Below are 24,490 nucleotides of genomic sequence, written 5' to 3'. Positions count from 1 at the left end.
GTGTCCCATTTAACTGATACCAAAAGAAGAAAACGAAACTAATCTAGCCAATCACAGCCACAGCAGTGTGAGAGCAAAACGTTAGCCTGTTTATGATAATAAATGTTAATGCAAGCCTGTACATGGAAATGGTTTTCTTGAATGTTATTAAATTTAGATAACTGCTGTATTTTGATGTGTTTTGTATGAGTCTAATAGTTACAGTTTTTAGACTAAAACAACCAAAGCGAGCACTTTGGCTCAGTGGATTGAAGTGATGAAAGGTTTTCAAGTGACAAAACAGCTTTGAAGGCCATCTAATAAGATTCAGTGTTTCCAGAAAGTGATATTAGATCCACAAGAAATTACAGCTTATGTGTAAAGAAAGGAAAACTCACTAAGATTGATGCCCAACATAGACACGTGTAAATGGAGAGCGGGATGTTAGACGCGGCTGTAGACACGCACCTGCATGCACATATGTGCGTTTTGCTTTCTGCTGCACTGTGAAGAATATGGCGTGATCAGCGACTAGGAAGGTGCTAAGGCTGACTTTGCAAAGGAGCTGATTTTTTTTTTTCTCTCTCTGGAGAAAATCCTCACAATCTGTTCATATTCTGTTTCTAAAATTAGCATTTCTTGTCTTTTAAACATGACCAAATAACCCCAATGCTTTTATTCTCAGAACTTTTGCAGCTGGGCTCATGCTTCGGTGAAAAAATATCTGTGTAGACAGCAACACAACTGATAAAATGTTGACGGCTTCACTTATTATACATCTTATAAAGAAAGCTAAAGTGCTAACGATGACAGTGATTGTGTCTTTGCCTCCATATTTTATTCAAAACCTTTATTGTTCAGCCTTTCACTTATTCACACATGATCTAATTTTAAAGAATTGAGATAAAGCTAAGACTACAACTGTAGGGCTTTATTCTACATGTGTGCTTTACTTTTAAGGCCTAATCTAGGCAGTGAATATAGAGACAAATGAGGAACCCAATACGATCGCAGCTACTACTCCATACTCTTTGTGATACAAGAAAAAAGGGAGGATAAAGTAAAATAAAATAACAATCCCAATTTCCTTTGACTTTTCATATGCACTGAGGTATAAATGTGCATTTATGTCTCACATCGAGCTGAGTCTGAGTGTCCAGTTTTGTCTTTTTAAAACCATTATCATCCCTTTTCCACAGCATGTGTTTAACCAGTCGACTGGTGAAGACCCTGCTCTACAACTTCATAAGGCAAGAGAAGTGTCCTCCTCCTTCGACCCACATTTTCGAACCAAAAGCTGAAGGCGGCTTGCTTTATGGCCTGGCGTCAGGGGTGGCAAGTACGAGCACACTCATCAACACACGATAAAAAAAGGGAAAGCTTAATAATTATTGTATTATTGTATTTACTAATCAGGTTGCTACCCAGAAAAGAAGGCAGATCCCACTTTTTGTGTGTTTATGTTTTTATTGATATATTTTTATTTTGAATTCGAAGTCAAAACGTGAATATTTAAACAGTTTACTTTGTAAATTTCTGTAAAATTTTGGAACTTTGGTCGTTTCCACACCTATAGGTCATTTACTTGTAGCTTTTCCCCGTGGTTTGATTTGTTTTTACGCAGTTAAAAATCCAAGTGAACGTTAAGCGAATCAAAATGCGTCACTGCAAACTACGTCATAATGTTCAGTCCGTTCATTGGCTGCACGTGTCTGTGGTGGGGTGCTGTGTTCTGGAGAACGCAGAGAATTTATGTTCAGTTCACTGCTAGTTGCTAACCCACACAGGCCTTTGCACATCTATGGTACCTTCCCACACTCAAAATACAAAGGATACGAGGCTATGAGAGGTTTTTTAGCTCTAATGTGTTCACACCTGCTCAAATGAACCCACCAAGGGGGGTAAATGAATTACTTTGATTTAAACGGACACACTGCAGGTGTGAAAACACCCTTAGATTACTGTATTATTGCGTTAGGGGACTGTGGTGAGCTTTTCAGATGCAGTCACCTGTTTTTTCCTTCCAAATTGTTGCCTAAAATGAAGCAGCGATGTGTCTAGTCACATCCAAAGAATGATATTTTCCCCTTTCTCATATTGTTTCTCACACACACTGCAAAAAATTTCAAATATAATAATTTCTCAATAACATGCCAAATTGAATTCACTGGCTGGTTGGGGTTTCCCTGTGTGAATTTAACTGGGTGCCTACTTTTCTGTCTCCATAACGACTCCTTGTGTTTCTCACCCATTTTTGCCTTTTGTTCTAGTGATGTTGCCACTAGCAACACATCAAAATTAAACTGTTGGATTAACACATCCTCACACTGTGAGATTTATACATTACAGTTATGTTGGGGGGGGATTTTATAAAATATAAACTGACCCGAAGCATCTGAGAAATAAATAGAGACCAACGCTGACGAAATGAATGACGAAAATCAAAAAATGACCGGATTTTTGTTGTGTGCATTTTTAGCTGGTAATGTGCACTGTGTGTGCTTGTTTCAGTGTGAGAACAGGGACGGGTTTCCCCCGCGGATAAACGGTCTTTGTCGGTTGTTGGTAGCAGATTCCTATCAGTGAGCCATCACCATTCAAGCCAGCCTGTCTGTCTGTGGCCAGTGATCAGCTCGATGAGTTATGGTGCCCTGTCCTGTTCTGTAATCCTCTAGAGCCTGTCTGTCTGCAGCCGCCTCCCTTATACACACACACGCAGACCAACAAAGACACAAGCCCTCTTATGCTCAGAGCTCAGAAACAACACTTGTTTTCTTTCTCTGTCTCTGTGTCTCGTATGCATGGAGGCATTTGGCACTGACAGAATACACAAGTGGGTGTTATTCTGAAAACAGTAACTATCAGATGACTTTCTTGAACTTCGTTATACTAGCAAACGTTTGGCTAGTTAGGAGAATTAGACCAGTTTCACAACTGAAGGGCAGTTTGCCCCTCGTGGTTGGGATTGCTCAGCTTGCGAAAACGATTATATAAAGTCATCAGTCGAAAATAACTGATGATATTAAACTGAACTACAACTGTTGAGCCATGCAAAGCTATATTTATGCAAAATAGCGCTTTGAGTTGAATGATGGCATTTATGTTGAGCCGATTTCATTTTATCTCAGTCTACTGAACTAAGTAGCACAGAGGACAAAATACAGCTGAGGCAAAGAGCAGTATTATTCATCTGTATTAATGTGGCCGTGTACCAAAGGATGTCAGAGAAAGATTTCACGGGCAGATGTGAGAAGGATCCACATACTTTGTTCCTGTACTTGAGTAGTATCTTCGGCTATCTGCGCTTTACCAGAGCATTTAGTTTTCTGACCACTTTTTACTTTTACTCGCTACATCTGTACTTTCTACTCCTTGCATTTTTGAAATGTGCTTATTACTTTAGGTTTAAGACATTTGAAGAGAGTTATTGTTTCCTGTGAATGAGTGCGTTTCCAACAATAAACCAGTTGGAACATAATAAAGGAAACAATAACACAATCTTATTGATGTATCCATCACTGAGGGTTATTGTAAAGGAAGAGATAATTTATCCTACTTAGGGGGTTAAAGTGACTTCGAACGATCCAGAATGGCGTTTTTGGCGCAGATGTCTGTAAATTGTGGTAATGGTATTTCAGCAAATAGCTAGCACTACAAACGTGGAGAAACATTTTTGAAGTGGAAGGCAATATTTCTAATAGCTCAACAAATATCAGCAAACGCACAAACTGTTTCTGTGCAGTTTTTCACACAGTGGGTATGCTAGCTAAATTCACAGTTGTTTTATTTCTCAAAGAAAGGAAAGAATGTGAGAGAAGTTCATTTAGAGATGTAACCCCTAAACACACACACAGTTTGGTCTGGACTAGTTATGACACTAGCTTTTTTTGTTTTTTATACTTGCCATGCCTACACACTTGAATCGTGGACAGATTTTTTCCAAGAACCAGACACTGACCATTGGCAAAGCAAAGCAGTTCTTGAGTTTCTTTGCCATTTTAATGTCTAAGGGGTAGGGTGTCTGTCACACACTCTGCTGTCTCAGTCTGAGCAAGCGTCTGCAGGGGGGATTATCACCCAGACTGGCAACTCAGGAGCTTTTCCTCCCCTCCTCTTCACTCCCCTCACTCTGCTTCCATAGGAATTCAATTGGTAATTAGCCACCAGGTGCTGATAATCAAAGGCACTTGTTTAACTGATCATCTGCACGTGTGACCACCTCTATAAAAGGAAGAGATCTATCCGCTTGCTGGTCTGGACCAAGGAGGAACGAATTCAGCAATGATCTAAGAGAAGCAATTGTTGTTGCCCATCAGTCAGGGAAGGGTTATAAGACCATTTCTGAATAACTGGATTATTCACAAGTGGAAAACTGTTAAGACAGTTGCCAAACTTCCTAAGAGTGGATGTCCCAGCAAATTTACCCTGAGGTCAGACTGTGCAAAGTCAGAGAAATTTAAAAAAACAACAACAAAAAAACCCAACTACATCTCAGACTCTTCACGACTTAGCAAGGTCATGACAGTCCAATTAGAAGAAGACTTCAGGACTGTCAGAAGAACAGTCATAGCAGCAGAGCTTAGGTTTGCAAAGTTGCATCTGAACAAACCACAAGACTTCTGTAACAAGTTCCCCTGGACAGACAAATCAAAAGCGGAGATGTTTGGCTATAATGCACAGCACCATGTTTGGTTAAACATCCAGCATATCAACACAAACACCTCACACCAACTGTAAGGCATGGTGGTGGGGGCATGATGATTTGGGTTTGTTTTGTTCCTTGCAGGCATTGAGTCAACCATAAACTCCTCTGCGTACCAAACTATTGTAGATTCAAATGTGAAGCTATCTTTGAAGCTTGGCCCAAATTGGGTCATGCAACAATGTAGCACAGCAGCAAAGCTACAGCAGAATGGCTGAAAAAGAAAACAGTAAGCATGTTTCAGTGGCCCAGTCAAAGTCCAGACTTCAACCTGATTGAAATGCTGTGGTGAGACCTTAAGATAGCTGTGCAAAAACGAATGCCCGCAGACCTCAACTGAACTGAAGTAGCACTGTAAAGAAGAGTGGCTAGAAATCCCCCACATTGATGTGCGAGACTGATAAAGTCAAACACTTTATCATACAAGTTATTGTTGCTAAAGGTGTCTCTACAAGCTACTGAATCATGGAGTGTACTTCTATTTCCACATTCCTTCTTCTGCATTTTTGGCTTTGTTTTCGTTAAATATGTAATGACACAAACAGCTTTCTGATTCTGCAGTTTGTTATCTGCAGTCTACATGATTAATATTGAGTTAGCAGCAGCCACACAGACACGCTATGTGTACGTGTATGTGACATTATTGGCATAGTGCACTTAACAGAAAATGATACATTTCTAGCTTGGACTGGAGACTGCTCTCATTTTGCTATTAGGAGTGGAGGATTTGTTGTGGCAGAGCGTTGTATTATCATTATGACGGTTACAAAATCTGTGGAATGTTCTCATATGTCGAATATGTTTATGTTAGCATGGTTTTGGATTGCATTTGGATAAATGCGCTTTGAGCATATTTTTTGTGAAAAAGTGTGTTTATTTATCGTCTGCACAACATGTTTCCCCACATGCATTTTTTTTTAAGATAATCATCAGAGGTTTGACATATCCACATGGGTGTGTGTGTGTGTGTGTGCGCGTGCGTGTGTTTGTATCAGTGCATCTGCGTGCTTGGCCAAAACATTGGGCTAAAGCCCTGAAGTCATATTTCATTCACTGTTATGCAAGTAAATAAGTAAGTAGCACACTGTGTCTGTCTCTGTTGACCAGTGTCTGTCTGCGCTGTGTTTTTAGCCGTAACTATGTGGAATCCTTCCCAACCCCAGCTCCCTTCTCTAGTGTCTCCATTGAGGTGTTCACATGTTCACGTTGCTCCTGAATTAGAAAAGCAAAAATTGAACTCGTTTCATAGAGATTTGAACTCCTGTATGGTTTTTTGTTTTTTTTAATAAGCCTGCTTCTATGGCTGGAATTACTGCAGCTGAAAAATGACAGTTAAGGGGTACACGCCAGCTTAATTAGGACTGAAATTTTTAAACATAACTATGTTCACTCCATTATTACAACCTGCATTATGAACTGCATCAGAAGAAATAATGTGAGAGTCAAGGTCAATATCTCAATCAATTCATCTAGGTGATCTGGACTTAGAGGGTTTTCAGCCCACCTAATGTTTTGATTTAAATACTCTGTGCGCCAGTATTCACGTGTCTGATGGCAGCAGTCATTATGCAAGACTAAGGCCAAGTAAAGCAACAGCACCGCATGTTGTGTTGCAGAAACTTGCAGTGTGGTCTGGCTCTGAGTTTCTATAGACTGTGGGTGCACATTGTGAGGAGAAGTGCAGATAATGAAGTGGTTGTTTTGGTAACATGCTCATCCTGCAAGTAAAGTAAGGTTTTCTGGGGGCATGGATTGCATGTAGCGCCTTTCAGCACCCCCCCCCCCCAAAGTCCTAAAGCCCAGATTCTGGTTTCAGTGTAGCAGCCTCTGTGAGAGAGTGTGTGACCTTCTCTTTTCCTCACTTTCCCCTTCCTCCTCCTGGTGTCCTCCTCCTCCTCCTCTTTTTCCACTGGGCAGCTGGCCAGGTCCTGAGCAGCCTAAGCAGGGTAGCATTATTGGGTTTATGTGGTGGGCAGGCAGACAGGCAGAGGGAACCAGGCCAGATGGATAACAAACAGCACCCACTAAGGTAAAATAGAGCTCTGTGTGTGTGTGTGTGTGTGTGTGTGTGTGTGTGTGTGTGTGTGTGTGTGTGTGTGTGTGTGTGTGTGTGTGTGTGTGTGTGTGTGTGTGTGTGTCAGATAGAGTGCAGGAAATGTGCCTGCCAGACCGGTCTCTCTGAAACTGCTGGGCTAGTCACTGTGGTGCCAGTGAAGAGATGTACGGGGCTCCGTCACAGCTTGGCCCTCTCTCGCTTGATCTTGTTTTCTCTCACACTCGCGTCTCTTTCTGGCCAGCAGAAATGAAAGCTTATCATGTGCGTGTGTGTGCGTGTGTTTGTGTATGTGTGTAAGGGAGAGACAGACTGACCAGTGCAAATTATGTAATTCATCTCTCGGGGTTATTTTTTTTTCTTGTTGTTGTCAAAGCACTTTGCTGATGTTCTTTCACCCACATATAAACAAGTTACGTCCCCTCCTCTCTGGAATTGGGTTCACATTCCTAAACACAAACGTTGGAGTAGCTCTTGGCTAGTCATTAGTGAACCAACATGTAAACATAAGGAGAAAAATAAGGGGGGGAAACGTGTTTGAAAAGCTCCTTTTTCAGAATGCAAAGTCATTTAAAACAAATTAGTTTCAGGCTTCTTCAGTCAGAACCGTTCTTTTTGTCTTGGACACTTTTGTTTCCCATCAGTGCAAACAGGATACATGAGAATGCCTCTTTAATTTTCTTCAGTTATTCTTTTTATAATATGATGGGATGCCGGCTTAAACAGGCGTCATATCAGGGCTCAGGGCAGCTAATTAACATGGCTCCATGTGTAACTTCAGCCAGACGTTTGTCCCGCTCTTCCAGCCTTCGGCTCTAGATGGCAACAGATCTGCTTGGCTTCTTCTTGAGCTCACTAGTTGGATCATTGTGGGCTCACAACTACACTCTAGCACTTGGTTCATGCATTCTGTTTGGCTAGACGTGGAGGAGCCAGACACTGTCATCTGTGTACCTTGCTGTTCATGTTTCTCGAGCTTTCTCTTGATGCTTGAAAACACCAGCACTTCGCTTGCTCTACAAGAAATTCTCTCATGTCTCTCATCACCCAACAAGAAAGAGGGCGGGGGGGACAAAAAAACACTAACCCAGTAGTTCCACTTTCCGTTTGTGCCGTGGCGCCGTCTGTGTTGTTTCAAATTTCAGGTGCTGCTAACCATTGTGCGTGACTCCATTGTGCCTATTTGGCCTTGATTACATCAGTCTGGCTGTGAATACTTTTCTTTTTTTCTCCACTAAAGTGTAAATCACTTTTTAAGGCTGAAAAGGACTCAATTGTCAAATGATTTCTTCGATAAGCTTTCCGTGTACAAGCTAACTGCTCTTCCAACTGAATCTTACTTCAATTTTCTGTAGAAACAGAGGACTACAGTTTTCAGTCCAGTCGAGCCTCAAATATGCATACCTGCCTATAATTTATATTCTTACAATGAAAGTCTGAATGAAGCTACTTTTAATTTCTCATGTTCATAGTGACTTTCATTTCAAATACAAGTCGTGGTGCACTCATGTTTTCTTTTAGACTTCACAGGAAGCTGTAGAAACCCGCTGTACTCTAATCTGATCATCACTGAACAGCAGACACAAACTGAATGGCAGTATAGTATGCAAAGCAGCTCAATGTTCAGGTGGCAGATGCCAAAAGCTGATAATATTACCATAACACCACTGATGCTTGCCAATAAACTTCCACATCAACTTAAAAAGATAACGAAGCATCTGGGGTTTGGATTGACTAGTTTCTGTTATTCAGCAAAGCGTTTGCTCATCTATACAAACGTCGACCAGCTACTGTTTCTTTTTTCCGGGCTAATCGAGGGTACTCTGTGGGATTTGGTTCAGTGCTCTTGGATGGCCGTTTAAACTTTGATTATTCCCATCTCTCTGTGTTGCAGATCTTCCCCTAGCTTTCTCCACATAGAATTTATGCTATAGAGTGGTGTGAACGCAACTCCCTGAGCATGTTCTTTTGTACGTTTAATCTTGGTTGTCTTTTTCTGTGAGCTTATGAGTGCTTTCTGCCGTGTCTCATCCCCTCTGTGTACTCTTTGATCCTACTTCAGATGTTCTGTGAATTGAGTTGTTTTCATTGACCTCTGTCTTGTCTGAAGCAACCTTTTCCACTTCTTTATTAACTCAACTGTGTATGAAAGAAAATACCTTTTTTTATGCTGATTTGATGAATCCAGTCGTCTTCTATGTGCAAGCTAAAGATGTTTGACCTTTACTCTAAACTCACATCACTTGTGTTTGCCTTTTTTTTTGCATTTTTTCTTTCTTTTTCTTTTTTCTTTTTTCTTTTTCCAGCTTCAATTTATAGAAATTCTTATTTAATATATAAAACCAATCGGCGGCTTACAACTAAACCAGATACTCTTTGTTGCCATTTATAGGGAGTATATCCATGCTGTCTCTTATTACAGTATGGTTAATTGTTGATTTTTTTTTTTCACTTTTTTTAAAAATTGGTTTTCAGGTTTTTATGCAATGATGAGCATAATTTTTTTAAATAAACTTCTTTATCTCTTGGACCATTGCTGACAGTTTACCTATCTGTACATAAGCTTTCTTCTGCTTCTAATTGTCTCACTAAATTGCATATTTTTGTTCTTACAGTTTTAAATGAAACTTAATAAAAGAGAAAAAACCCTATGTGATAAGGATTGTGTCTTGTTCTTTGCAGGCGGTCTGTGGAGTGTCTTCACATTGGGTGGAGCTGGCAGCAGAGCTGGGATAGACCAGGAACATGACCCTTTACCTTTGTCCAATCAGAGCCTTCTGTTACTGCTGGTATTAGCCAATCTGACAGATGGGCCTGAATGGCCCAACCCCTACCGCCAGGCTATTACTTGTTTCAGAAACACACAAGGTAATATATGTTCACTAGATAAACAAGGCGTGTGTGACACGGCATGCGAAAATCAGTTTAGACGAACATATCAAGAAAAAAACAGATTTCATTATTTATCTTTTTATTTTCTATGAATCTTTGATTTGAAGAAGTCAAACTGTGTCTGTTCTTTGAATTATTGTGGTTTAGTAGTGACGCACATAGATACTCCGTCAGTTGTAGTGCGTTCGTAAATGATTAAACTTCTGATTTAAGAACTCCATTAGGTTTCTAAGAAACATCAGCCACAGTCTCCATGGAGTTATCCCTCCAAGCTAAAGATGGATTTATGGAGTTGTAAAAAACAAGATAACATGATAAAAATGTGTATTTTACGTAGTAGCTGTATATGTTCTGTGTTATTGTCATGTTGTTATTGAGATTCATATCAATACGAAAGCTGGATAAATATTAACTGGTAACTTAAGGTGAACGGGTGGGATTGAAGAAGTGTGCTTTTCTTCCCACTGCTCTTTTTCAATATGTAAACTGAATCAGAATAGGTAGAGTGATATTGGAGTGCATTATTTTGGTTGTTTTGTTTTGTTTTGTTTTGTTTTGTTTTTTTCCTAAATGCTTTTCTGTGTATTGTTTACATTCCCAAAGTCAAGAGTGCTATGACCCTCTTCAAATCCTTAAAAATCTTAAAATTCACTCTAAAGTGATGCATATCCTTATTTCCTTAAAAATGTTATTACTAACGCAGGTTAGTCGTTGTAAATTGCTGACTGCTGCTACCCAGTCATTCGTAAAGTGTTAAGTCCAATGTGTTACCCACCCGCCACTGGGACACAAACTTCAGTACAAGGGCCGTACATTTAGGTCAGAGTTCAGGTAATATCACAAACTAACCACCTCCTCTTAACAGTTTTATATAAATATATAACTGTACATACTTTCAAACAGCATTTTTTTGTTTTTACTGTTTTAAGTCTGCGTCTTTTTCTGTGCTGTGTCACATAATGTTTACTATGTTCGGAAAAAAAAACATATTTGGGACAGTTGTTTGTTTGTAATATGTGAAAGAAGGCAGTGAATACTAATCCTGATAATATTTACCATTGTCCACGCAGACACATCATCGCTGCCTGTGGAGCAACCTCACACTTTCCAGATCAATTTCAACAGTCTGTACACTGCTCTGTGTGAGCAGCAGCGCTCCGACCAGGCCACATTACTGCTGTACACCCTGCTTCACCAGAACGCCAACATGAGGACCTACGTGCTGTCGAGAACTGACATGGACAATCTGGTGGGTCGGATTGAAGTGAATCTGAATCTGACATTTTGGAAACAAATAACACACATGTTTAATAAAACACATCATGGAGTCCTTCCACACACACATTCAGTACGACTGTGAAGTTTCGTCATTCGGGACCGATGCCTTGGCTCGGTGAACAGGCGAGATGTGTGCAGGGACTGCTGTCGATTTTCTGCGTGGGACCGTGCCAGCTGTTCCTTATAACATAATAAATTCAAAGACATTTAGTGACTGGAAATCAGTCTTTAGCATCTCAGATCAATTTACAAATGATTTAACATGGAGTAGTATACGTTTTTTTTGCCTTATTAGCTAAGACGAGGAACAAACCACAACAGAAGAAATCTATGAAGTTGTTTCCAAGACTTGTTTGGAAATCGTCATAAATTTAATCTTCAGTCACATTTTGAAACTCTCGTTCAGAAGTAGGGAAGCTACTATTGAGGCTAGGCTCTTTGCTCAACAATAAACCAATGCTGCATGACAGTGTAATGAGCAAATAGTGCTACTGTGTATGTTTATAGCTAACTGCTAACTTGTTCACCTCTGGCACTATTAGTAAATTGTTTGGGTTAAATAGAATAATGTGAATAACCCCTGTTTGGAATGTGTATACATTATGTTTTATGGTAATTTTGAGCTGTTTAATGGCTTCTTCAATTTTTGCCCAGTTTTGTATGTGTGGTTTGTCTCATTTAGCTGGTTAGATGATCCATGAGTAATGAGAAGGGTCACTGTTTTTCAGAGCTGTGGCTCACACCTCATCTGTTGGCCAGCTCAAAAGTAAAATGACTTAGTGCCCCCGTAGTCTTGAACATGTCCTTTTTATACAGCCATGGCATGAGAAATCCACACAAAGTCAGAAGCCTTGCAGATGTCAACCCCGAATACATGTTTGACTCGTTTTCTTTTCCCACTGTTTGTCTCAGGTGTTGCCCATCCTGGAGATCCTTTACCACGTAGAGGAAAGAAATTCTCATCACGTCTACATGGCCCTTATTATTCTCCTCATCCTCACAGAGGACGATGCTTTCAACCGCTCCATCCATGAGGTGGTAGGTAGACGCACTTCACGTCTCAGCTGTTAACCGTCTCTCTCGGTGGTAATAGTCAATGATTCCTGATGTTTTCAGCCGGTTCGTCTAACTTCTGTCCCTCTCCATCTCACAGATATTGAAGAACGTCTCGTGGTACACAGAGAGATCGCTAACAGAGATTTCTCTCGGCAGTTTGCTCATCCTGGTGGTGATTCGCACCATCCAGTTCAACATGACCCGGACAAGGGTAAAATTAACACACAGTGATGAAGACAGTTTGTACATTTGTGAAAGAGGCATCTGTTACAGTACTGTGCAAAAGACTTAAACACAAGAATGCACAAGAATGTGCACATTTATTAATGAGGTGTTTATGCCATGTACTTTGTATTTCAAATTGTTTCCCTTTGTGAACATTGTCATGGAAAATGTTTCTCAGACTAAATGTACTTTCCCTTTCTCTTTATGTCACATTTTACATAGTTGTGCATTCAGAGCTTAGCACATAATTCTCAGTCCCTGAAATGGTTATTTGGTGCACTTTTAATAGCTGACCTTACACTAACTTTTCATCTAATTCCACAGTGCTGGGGGAGATTCGAAGAATCAGAGATCATAATGTCTTTACCCGAAATTAGGCCCTGGTTTACTCAAATATGTATTGCGTCATTCTGTCGCATTTCTTACTGTCTGTCATTGCAAATTCAGTCCTAACACAGACCTTATGTTCAGAGAATTCCCAGCTCAGATGATGTAGTGGGCAACAGTTTTCTAGTATTGGTATATCATCCCAAATGCTGCTTCATATTAAATTTAAAAAAAAAGCAAGCAGTCATTTTCTATAAGAAGTTTAATCATTTGTTAATATTGTGAAATATATTTTGTTCTTATAAGACTTTATAAGACAGACATTATAGATACATTTTACTGAAATTTCCAATTCAGTAAAATCATACCTGACATACCAAAAGGTAGCCAACATCCAGAGAACAGCTTTGGCTGTGAAAAAGCCAAAGCTGAAGCCAAACCTTCAAGAAGCCTGAAGAGCTATAAATGAAGACTAGTTAAAGAAATTACAAGAAAACTTGCCTGAGAGGGTTCAGGATAAAGTTAATAAGAATAACAAATATTGACTGACAAGCTAATATAAATGTTTTACATAGTGTTTTTCCATATATTCTTGCACATATTGCAGTAAATCGCTGCACTTGTTTCCCATTTTCCTGGCAAACATGAAGCAGTCGGGGTGGGTTAAGACTTTTTCACAGTACTTATTATGTATTTTAGCACAGACGGCGTTTGGCATGATTGGAGTGTTTGAGTTAAAAGCAATTTTGAGTTTGATCTTTATGCCACTATTGTCTGCTTGCTTGTGTGTGCGTCTTCTCCAGGATAAATACCTGCACACCAACTGTCTCGCTGCACTCGCCAACATGTCAGCACAGTTTCGATGTCTCCACCAGTACGCTGCCCAGCGGATCATAAGGTAAGCAATTAACAAAGGTGTACAAATAATAAAGCAAATGGGGCATGACAGATGATGAGATGTCTGTCGAATATCTGTATGAGATGGTTAAAAAGCAGGAAAAAAAAGCACATTCACACAACACTCAGTAGTTTTTTTTTTGCTGATTCATGTTGAAGCAGCACATAATATTTGTCAATATAGTAACTTGACAGCAGTTGCAGCAAAAGAGGCTAAAAAAAAATAGATTATTTAGTGAGTGGTGAGATTGTGCAAATGACTTTGTTATGTAAGATGGGGGAAATTAAGGGGAAAGTGTTTGGCCCATGTGGAGACAGAAGAAGAGGACGGGGTCCAAACCACACACACACAGATACAGATATCAAGTCATTCTTGTCTGTTAACTCCAGACAACAGGAAGGGAATGTTTCCTTCCCTTAAGACGTGCACAGACTCACGCACACTCAAGGATCGTCTTATCTCCCCGCCTGTGTCTCTATCCATATCTGTGACTTTGGTGTTTTGAGTCAGAGAGGAACAGCGTCTCTGTATTTCTACGTGTCTGTCCAGAAGTGATGTAGAAGAACCGACTCCATGTCTGATGATAATGATAATGGTGATGACTGCGATGGCCCGGGCTGGGCTAAACTGGCTGGCTGCTAGATAAAGGGAATTTCCTGCCAGGAATTTCCTAATGTCAGACTGGCAGCGCTGAACTCTGCTCCATAATTGACTCTCTGAGAGAATCGCGGCTGGTGCTGTTTATTTTAAGGCGGCAGCGGGTTGATTTTCCCTCACCACAACCCCCACACATCTTTCCTTACTAATTTAACGTTTTCCCTGCTCTCCATCAATATTTCCTTTCTGCCAAATTGTTCCTCTATCCCTGCTCGTGTGTTGGCAGACTCAACAGATGCAATTTAGGTCACTGTAATGCTGCAGGTAATGATCATCTTCAATCTGCCAGTTGTTTTATCATATTAATCAATTCATTGTTTTGGTTATTAAAAAATGTATTCATGAGATTTAATATTCACATATAAGAAGCTGGAATTGTGTCTAAATAAACCAGTACAGCTAAATTCGTTGTCATTTTAACACCGATCCACGCTCATTTTATTCATATTTTAAATTTGGGGGAAAGGTTTTACCTTTATCTCTGGTGTGAAAGGTTTCTGCATTGGTATGCAAACAGGTGTGTGCCAGAATTTAAAAAACAAAAACAAACGAGAGGCTGTTTTGGTCAAACTGGATATAAGAAACAGGCCTAACCACTCTGGTGCCGCCCACTGTTTCTCGGATTACCATTTGCCATGAAATCACCTGTGACCGTTTTTGCCAACATGATGGATATCTGTTTTAAAACATACCCTGCTGTATTGTCTGTTTATTACAATACAGTGGTCCCTCGCTATAATGCGGTTCACCTTTCGCAGCCTCCCTGTTTCGCAGATTTTTTTATTTTTTTTATTTTTTTGTACAGCGCATTGTGTTCTGTGTTCTGATTGGCTGTAGACCACTGCCAATCAATCTCGTGCCGTGTCTCCTGTCCAGTACAGAATGCGTTCAGCTTGTCAAATTTACATAAGTCTAGCAGTATGACTCTAAGCTAGCACTGTGACTCTGAAGTGCTGCACCGTATGTTTGTATCCACTTCGTGGATTTCACCTATCGCGGGTTATTTTTAGAACGTAAGTACCACCATAAACGAGGGACCGCTGTATACCAAATGACCATCATGTTGTATGAAATAAACAAGTAACTGAGACCATAAAGGCATGGGGAAAATGTTTACTGTGTTTACTGTAGGGCCATAAATAGATTTATTTTTAAACCATATGAGCTGATTTTAATAAAGCCCTAAAATAGTGAAAGTATAAATGAGCGTTCCTACGTTTCAATTTTAGATTTAGAAAATAATCCAAGCCTCCAGATGGGTATTTATGTGTCATATGTACAAATGTTCAGTCACAATCGAGCACAGTGTGTGTCCATAACCAAACCTCTGCAGTGCTGGGAACAGGACGTCTTTAGGTCTTTAGTGTGTCTGTCATGACTTCGGGCTCATAACTGATTTGGGGATCATGCCAGTACTGTTGAAATCTTTTGTGTCACTGATGAGACAGGCCAGCTTGTGACATTGTGTTATTGTGGGCACCGTCCCAGGTGGAGCTCACTCGGTGGTCTCTCGCTTAAAATGTGGTGGGAAACGAGCGTAGATAGAGGTCTTTGAGTAGTTGTGGCTAATAGAGGCTTTGACTTTAGGTCTGAAGATGATAAGTAGACCTCCGCGTAGCTGCTCACATAGCTCTATTTCACCAATTATCCCGGATAATGAATGCTATGGGATTTAGAGTGTGAGTGTGCATGTGTGCGCTGTGCTGTGCTGTGCTGACAGGTGGGTAGGTGTAGCTCCAAGGGCTTATCAGAGCTCTGTTTGTGCCTCTTTAGCATGTTTATGTCATTGATTTTAATTTATTCAGATTTTTTTAAATCTTCTTGATTAACACACAAATTAAAGATTTAGCACCCCTGAGCACCCACAGAGGAGATTACAAAGTTGTAATTACAAGATAAGGTCACTAATACTTTTAATAACACTGATAATCAGCAGGATGCTTCTTAAAAAATGCATTTTAGAATATTGTCTCTTTTCAGCTATGAATGAGTTTGCTGTTGCATGAGCAGAGCAGTAATGGTTACTGTCTGTGGGTCTGTGCATGCATTGACCCAAACTGTTACTACGCCCCAGGTGCAGTCAAGCAGACTGATGTTTGTCTGTGTCGTGCCATCATGTGGTCCCATAACAGCAGCGGTTTAGACAAACGCATAAAATAAGAGCCAGACATGTCAGGCTAAAAGAGGAACGACCATTTCCATGTAGAGATGTACACAAATAAAGTGTCGCATTTAGAAAAGAAAACATGAGTTGTGATTAAATGAGTCTCCTGGTAGTTTCCCGATTATAGTGTCATTCCAAAATGAAATAATATTCATTCATTTTTAAAGACTTCATTTACAAATCAAGCAGGTCTGCTTTTAAATTAATAAACTGTTCTGAATAGAAGTTTCTGTTCTTAGCAGAGGTAATGAAAGGTCATTGTTAAGTATAAAATGGCACTTGAGTTGTGTTGTTATTCATCTGTCACAGGCACACTCATTCCTTTTCCGTCTCTCTGTGTCTCCCCTGCAGTTTGTTTGCTTTGCTTTCCAAAAAGCACAACAAGGTTTTGGAGCAGGCAACACAGTCTCTGAGAGGCAGACAAGGAGAGAGCGCAGCGTTGCCAGACTATGTGAGTAAAACTTACAAACACAAACACACACAGTCGGTCCCAGTCTGCACTAAGTTTAATCATATTTGCCAAATTATGTCTGTGCTTGGACTATGAATAGTAAGTAGATGTGGGCATCCGTGGCAGTTTAGCTGAGTTGATCGGTTTGCATTTAAAGCAGCGTATTTGCATCTTTTAGTTTTAAAAAAACATCAGCTGATTTTTATTTTATTTTTTTCAAGTCAATGATAAATGAGTCTTTCCAAAGGACGTAGGTTACCTGTTTTTTAAAAGAAATTCAGAAAATAGGCAATCACCGGTTGCTAGGGAACTGTGTGTAGTCCTTAACTGGTTGGTGAGGGGATGCTGGTGGAAGTTGCTAAGTGAAACTGGTTGCAAAGAGTTACACAGTGCTGCAGCAGTACTTTGTAAAGAACATGTCAACGTGTCTGCAAACGCTTGGCAACTGCTTGCTAAGTGGTAGTGAAACTGTGAAAAGTGTGACACAAAATGGAGACCATTTGTCTTCAAAGTAAAACTTGAATTTATTGAAACATGTTGGTTCCAGGAACCAGGCAGAGCTTTTACTTTAGTTGTGAATATTCTCCTTAGACTGAGGGCTTAGCATGGATGCTCTAAACATCCATAAATTACTCCTGATGCCCATAAAACCAAATGATGGCATTTCTTTTACTCTTTGGTTGTTGCACGCATTAAAGGAACACAATACTAATATGTTAATTATTGGTTGTTTTAGCCTGCAGAGATGAGTGGTCCTCATTTTCTCATCTAAATCTTGGCAAGAAAGCAAATAAGTGTTAACAAATGTTGGACTGTTATGTTCTGATCAGTCCGATTAATCAGCAAAATAACTCCACTGACCGTTTGATCCTAACATTCAATAATGATGAAAAATTAGCATTGTCATAGCCTTTGAATTTTGATAATTAAGTTTTAAATGAATACAAACAAGAACATTGGGTACTTCTACACTTGAGTTGGTTTTATTTGATGTATTTCTGTGTTCCAGTTTTTCTTTTCCTTGTCTAATTGCACCTGATGTTTTTGAGGCGTTGAACTTTTATAACACAACGTAGTCATGATTGGTTAAAAATAAAAAATGATTTGGCATAACCCAGCACCATAAAGCAACTTTACGGTTTCTGTGGATCAAAGCGAAAAGAAGATGCAGTAACTAGCTAACTAGTTATTTTGCACGTTATTCATTTGACAGAAAAACAACAAAACAGACAGTTTTAAAAAAAGAAATATGGTATTGACTGACAGCAAATTTCTCTTTTTAAATATGTTGATATGACAGTCACACCTGACGAGAGCATTCTGTTGGCTATTGACAAACATATGTCGTCTGTATTTACACGTAGACGCCGCTGCCCTCGGGTATGTTTGTCTGCCTTTCGGTCTGGCTGTCTCATTAGATTTGCTTGGTCCTAGATAAGCGTGCGTATGCAAACACATTTGTGTGTGTGTGTGTTTGTTAGTGCGAGTTTGGACAAGGTCCCCATAAATACCCTAAGGTGTTGGGGAAACATGAGTGTATGTGAGTGCTTCTTCAACCGTGTAGTGACTGTCTGATGAGGCCCCTTACAAGCAGACATCCACAGTACACAGCACACATGTATAAAGCGTAATTATCCACCCTTGTTTGGATGCCTCCTTCCTTCAGGGTCTATTTTAATGCTGTTTTTTTTATTTACAAACATGCATAAGTGGACATTTTATATGACTGAAAATCAAAAGGAGAAATATATAGATCGGTTTGCCACGATTGCATTTTCTTAAAAAATAGAAAAAATTCTGAGTGCAGCCGGTTATATGAGAAAATGGCCTTAAAGTGAATATAATAGAAGCGAAAAATTCAAAAAGTCAAAGACGTGCTCGTACATGGGCGTACGAGGTCAAATCACAAGATCATCTACACAACAGCACTCTTTTGAGAGAGACTCAATTTACTGCTCAAGGGTACATGGCAGATTTTCAGCACCATTATTTCATGGGAATTTTGAATGAGTGTTTTCCTTGAAGTGTCTGACACATAGTCTGGGTCATAGACTTTAAAGACAGAACTGGTCAGCTTTTCTGATATTGTCGTTATCCTTGAGCTTAGACTATACTAACTGGCTGTGGCATTGGTTCCCATGTCTACTATCCACGTCTCCGTGTCCACACAGTGTGCCGTAACGAAAGGGAACATGTTGTATATTTGGACACACACACATATACACACTCGACGTGAGATATAAGTCGAGTGAAATTTTGTCTTGAGCACAAGCTCTAACAAAACTACACAATTAGCTTCCCCCTTGTTTTGAGTGGTGAATATCTTAGTCATAGGTGTTTTCGAGCACTGGAGGAGATTTGTTGGAAAAGGGGGGCTTTCCAGCCTGCTGTTGTTTTACATCTCTTTCACATTCAAGTAGCACAGGTGAAATTCAAAAGCAGATGTTTGACTTCTTTTTCAGAAATTAAAGTGATTATAGTAGCTTCTGTTTATTTATTTATTCATATATTGCCATGTAACTTTGGATATGTGCCACACTGAGTACTGTCTACTTATCAGAAGGAAGCTCCATGGGCTCTCTTTTGACAAACATATTCCAGCTAATACTGTATGGCTTACCATCTTCTTATCTTCAGACTCCTTGGCTTGTTGTTTCCCTCCTAAATGTTGGCATTTGTGAGTAAGATTTAAAGTGTTGGATTGAGTGTGCTATTGGGTTTTTTATTATCAAGCAAAAGGAAGGACATTCCCATCAGTCTGTTCTCGTGCCTGTCGGTAAATGCTAGTATGCTAAGCTAAAATGTTTAACATGGTCTGCATCATCCCGGCTTAGCTTGTTTACATCCTGAAGGTGGCATTTAGCTTAAAGCACTGTTGTACAGCCATATAGAGCAGAAACAGAATAATGAGGGGTCACTGAGATGTAAATATACCTTTAGGCTCTGCACTGCTAGACCTTTTTTTTATTGTTAATTCTCTTTGATTTGAGGTTGGCATAGATGGAGAGTTTAAAATGTAGACCCGATGAGCAGCAGTTTGCGTCTTGTTAGCAACTTGTTAATAAAATCTCAGAAGGTAGTCGCTGTAAGTAGCTGATTTTTGTCAGAGCTACACTTAGACATCCCTAAGATACTCATTATGCTCAGGTTTAGGCTTCACATGGTTCTATTTAGAAATAATATATGAAACTGACACAAAGCTGCTCTCAGGCCTTAAATTGTATATGAACAAGTATAAAGCATAGTATAGCAATTTCTTCTTTTAATAGTGTTAAGTTGAAATTCCTTCCTAATTTTCCATGTCTGGCCACTTAACACGACCTTACACGCCAGCTAAAGCCCGTCATTGGTTTTGAGAGTTGTGACATCTGAAGGAAGGGCTGCTGTCTCATTATGCCGGCTCCTTTGTTTCCTCCATCGCCGGCTCTCCTCTGCTCCTGCGGTAGTAGCGGATGTGGCGGCGTAATTGAAAGCAGCCTGCCCTGGTGTTACTCACAAACCCTCGTCTTAACTTGGGGAGGTGTGGAGGCTGAGGCAACCGTAAGGAGAGATAGAGGAGAAGAGAGGAGAGAGCGGACGAGGGGAGGAGAGGGCCCCGGGGTGGGTGTAAGCGTGTTTTTGTGACAGGCATCTGGAAACAATGCAATTTGGCCGAGCCCGGCTGTGGAGAGAGAACTAATGTTTGTTTAATGTGGGATCATCCTGGACGTATAATCGCTCTCTTTACGAGGGAGAGACCAAGAGGCGGATATGAAAACGTTGTCAAACTGCCCTAAGCTGGGAGTTAAAGCTGGGTGCAGTCTGCTTCTGTGTCAATGTCTCATCTTTCCCTCCGTCTCCTCTTCTGTACCCCCCCTTCTCCCTGTAGATGTCTGCCTCTTGGTTGCTGTCTCTCTCTCTGGTATATACACACACAGAACATGCCCCCTGTCCCTGAATGTGTTTGCGCGGCTGTGTCTGGTTAGTATCAGGGAAGACAGAGTGAGGGGTTGGGGCCCTTGAGCCCCCACCCCCACCCCCGGGGGGAACATCCAGAGGCTCCCAGACCAACAAGGGCAGCTCTCGTGGGATCCTATGGTTACCTCTGAGTCTGCATTTTTATTCTTATTTTTCTGTCCCATCCACTGAGATATGCCGAGGACATGCAGTTTGCGGTTGTACATGCAAACAAACATAAAAAGATGGAAGTATGTGTTGCATTGTTTGTCACTGTTTATGCTCCCAGCCAGTAATGGTAATGTTACTTCTCTGCCTCTTAGTCTGTTTACTGTTGCACATTTCTGGGAAAAGACTACAAGCGCGCACACTCACACACACATTTACATGCGCACAGACACTGCCAGGAGCATGGTGGACCACCCTGTCTATGTGTTTATGTGTCCTGGTTGAGTCACATTCTGTGATCTCTTTTTAATAGCTGGAGTAGACACATGCATTAGCTTTGTAGCACCATTCCTCTTGTTTAAGAGGAAAGCAGAGCCCGGGGATATATCAACAGATAATAAACATTATGCCTTCTGTTTATTATCAGGGCTTTCAGGAATGTGCGGATTTCTTAGGAAGCTACAAAATGATTTTTTTGTGTGTGTGTGTAAAGTCCAGAGTCATTCAGTGATGCAAGCTGTTAACTAGAAATTGTGCTTTTGAAGCGAGCTATTATACAGTCTGCGATGTTTATGTGAGTGAGTAGTTGTAATCAGTCAAGCAGCATTAATGTTTGTGCTGACAGTTATTGTTTAGTTTATTTGAAGTGGCCTCACTGCACATTTTCTTTTTTTATTCACTTGTTTACGATGTTCTACTGCGTTAAGTGTGTTGTAGGTTGTTTGATGATTCAAACATAGCTCACATGTAGATGGAAAAAGATTTGTAGTCCGAATGTGTAGTGTAATATTTTAGAGTGTTACTTTAGTCAATTAGTATTCATAAGCGGTAATATTAAAATTGAATTAACACACTATAAAAGTTACAAGCTTATATACAATACTGTGCAAACGTCACCCCTCGTTTCTTTATATTTAGCGTAGCCAGGCTGTCTTATCATTTTTAAAGTGTTAATGAGCAATAGTTCAGGCTTTCTTCAGGTCTTTCAGAGATTTTCTTTGAACATTTTTTATGGCGGTTTGTAGAGATATGAGCTGAAAACTCATCATGTCTTGCCGTGTTGTCAAGTTTGTCCTTAAAAGTTTTAAGGAAACTAGATAAGTGGAGGGCAAAAGAAGAAGTGCCCTAAAAACTATCTACAGCAATTAGACACTATCTGAGAGTCATGTCCTTAAGAAACAGGGGGGAAAATATCCAGCAGAGAGCTGACACTGAACCTGAAAGATGCATTTGGAGCTTAAAGTTGGTCCATCTACTGTTCACTGAACCCTCATCAGAAATGGTCTCAGCTGGAAGAGTGGCTGTCAAGAAGTTGAGAAGTGTCTGCCAGAGAGAAAAGGCTGAGGTGTGCCAAATTACAAAAGAACTGAAGTGAACTGAAAATCTGCAGCAACGGCTTTTATGGAGCAATGAATCCAAATTTCAGCTTTTTGCTTCAAATGTTCGTCAGTATGTGTGGAGGAGGTGAACTAGGAAGTGTCTACAAATTAGAAGAAAGCTTGTCTAAGAGAGTTCAGGCTGTGTTGAAGATTAAAGACGATCATAGGAGCTTTTATTTATACTGACTTGTAAGCTTGTTAGAATTGCACAAACTCAGTTTTTTTAAAACTGTATTTCCATGTGTGTGTACATGTTTGGAAAAATCACTGTACTTATTTCTCTTTTTCCCAGCAAAACATAAAGAAATGAAAGGGTGGTTCAAGACTTTTGCACAGCATTGCTGCACACAAAAAAGACAATTCATGAACCATTTATTAGACTAGTTCAGGCATGCTGTTATCAGCAAAGGTTGACCCCAAAGGTTATTTATAAACTGGTAATAAGATGATGAGATCACAGAGGACTCTCACGTTATGAATTGTTGCACCAGGGAGAAGACTGAGAAAGTGAGACCTCTTCACATCCTAGCAACGTTAAACCACACAGCACACTCGAGCTTAAAGTTGACCAGATGAGACGGGTTAAACATAGATGATTGTTTAGACTTCTTATTGTCATGGAAACGCTTTGGCAAATGGTGTTTCTCACTTTCAATTCAGAATTCCGGCTCAGCGACGACTGCAATCCAGACCACTTAATAAATTTGGCTAATGTGACGGGAAAACTTTTTTGATATGTTTTTTAACCTATTTTTATAGGTTTTACAGCTTTTCCTGCTGATAAAGACCTCCCCACCTCCCCAGGTTATGAAATGCATTCTACTGTTTATGAGGCTTTATTCAGACAGGTATTATAGTTCGATTCAAAGCAAGCAAAGGCAATTCATCACACGGTCGTTTGGCATCAAATGTGTAAGTCACACATACAAACAAAGATCTGAACACTCTTTTGTAACTCCAGAACATTTAATTTAACAGATTATTTCAATCTAACAACGCCTAACTATCAGTATTATGTGCTGATCTTTTAATTAATCAAGTGTACATTCCTGGAAAGTTATGAAAGAGAATAAATATATGTTGCTCATTTTCCAGAGGACCTTCTCATGCAAGCCTTGAATTTCCAAATCTGTTACTCAGACGGACTTCTTAAAATCATCTTAGTAATACATGGGCTGGGTTGTGGCATTTTATTTAAGGAAATGTATATGTAACACACCAGCATTTCTTTTTTAACTGAACTCCAATTAAGAGTTTGCCTATAGGAGACCAAGTTAAATGAGATCTTTTAGAGTGGTGGTCTTCAACTGCACCAAATGAACTCAACTTCAGGCTCCAGGCTGAATAGCTAAGCCTCTAGTGAAATTGAACATAGAATAAGCTAATCACATATAACAAGTAACCTCTTAACCTCTCTGCCACGCAATAAGTAGCTCATTATCTTCTCTTCTCTGTCTCATAAATCTGTTTCCTTGCATTCCTCTCATTAAGGCGCTTTCCTGCTGAGAGGTGAGAGTTAGCTTACGCACTGACTCCACAATTTGGTCTCTGATCTTTTAGGGGTTACCCCTCCCTCACCCCTCACCCCTCACCCCCTCACCTGCCCGGTAACAACGACGATAGGCCCAGTTATTAGTTTATTAGTCTGTTAGCCCGTCTCTCTATATATGTGCCATCCTCTCCTCTTTTGTCATCCATCATTGCCTCTTTCGGCTGCTATTCTCAGGCAGTAGGACTGCCACCCCTGCAGGCAGCAGGTGCTCTGGGGTCCTAATGATCTGCTGCTTCCAAATGGTAATTAGGGCAGCCCTGCTGCGTTGTGGTCCTTTCGCGATCGAGGCACAGCAAAACAGAGCACAGCTCGTAGCAGATCAATTAGCACTGCCTACCTATCTCCCAGAGTGCTGTTGCAGCAGTTGGCGTCATCTTTTTTTTTTATCATTATCACTCACGTCATGACCCACAGTACTGCCTTCATTCCCCACCCAAGCCACACCGCTGTTAGCGCTAGCCAAGTCTCAGAGAAGTAGTGTGCCTATTTAATCTGGATAAGGTATATGGACCCAAATACATGGGGTCCTCCCTTCACACACGAGACAGTGATGCAGACAGCATCCAAAATAATCACACCGTGTTGATGCTGCTGTTTTTTCTTTAGGGTCCAACATTGTGCAGCCCTCCCCCTCCCCTCACACACACACACACACACACTGTCTTTTTTTCCTTTTTTTCCTCTGTGTGCATCCAACAAAGGATGTTTTGTGGGTATGTGAAGCTATGGGGTAATGAGAAGCTGACCTGGGCACAATGCTCTTCAAAATGGTG

At 40.3% G+C, this 24,490-nt stretch overlaps 1 protein-coding gene across 2 annotated transcripts in view; it reads left to right on the top strand.

Moving 5' to 3' along the window:
• Nucleotides 1–24,490, top strand: part of dym (dymeclin) — a 57,993-nt gene that overhangs the window by 14,170 nt on the left and 19,333 nt on the right. For both annotated transcript variants that reach the window (XM_039615282.1, XM_031754625.2), the window contains exons 8-14: nucleotides 1,179–1,318; nucleotides 9,417–9,602; nucleotides 10,697–10,875; nucleotides 11,817–11,942; nucleotides 12,058–12,171; nucleotides 13,316–13,410; nucleotides 16,583–16,682. In XM_039615282.1, coding sequence (XP_039471216.1) covers nucleotides 1,179–1,318; nucleotides 9,417–9,602; nucleotides 10,697–10,875; nucleotides 11,817–11,942; nucleotides 12,058–12,171; nucleotides 13,316–13,410; nucleotides 16,583–16,682 — 940 coding nt within the window. The remainder of the gene's footprint in view (nucleotides 1–1,178; nucleotides 1,319–9,416; nucleotides 9,603–10,696; nucleotides 10,876–11,816; nucleotides 11,943–12,057; nucleotides 12,172–13,315; nucleotides 13,411–16,582; nucleotides 16,683–24,490) is intronic.

Source organism: Oreochromis aureus, linkage group 7, assembly GCF_013358895.1.
Source record: "Oreochromis aureus strain Israel breed Guangdong linkage group 7, ZZ_aureus, whole genome shotgun sequence".
NCBI lineage: Eukaryota > Metazoa > Chordata > Actinopteri > Cichliformes > Cichlidae > Oreochromis > Oreochromis aureus.
Note: the sequence above shows the minus strand (reverse complement) of the source record. Positions and strands in the feature narration are given on the sequence as shown.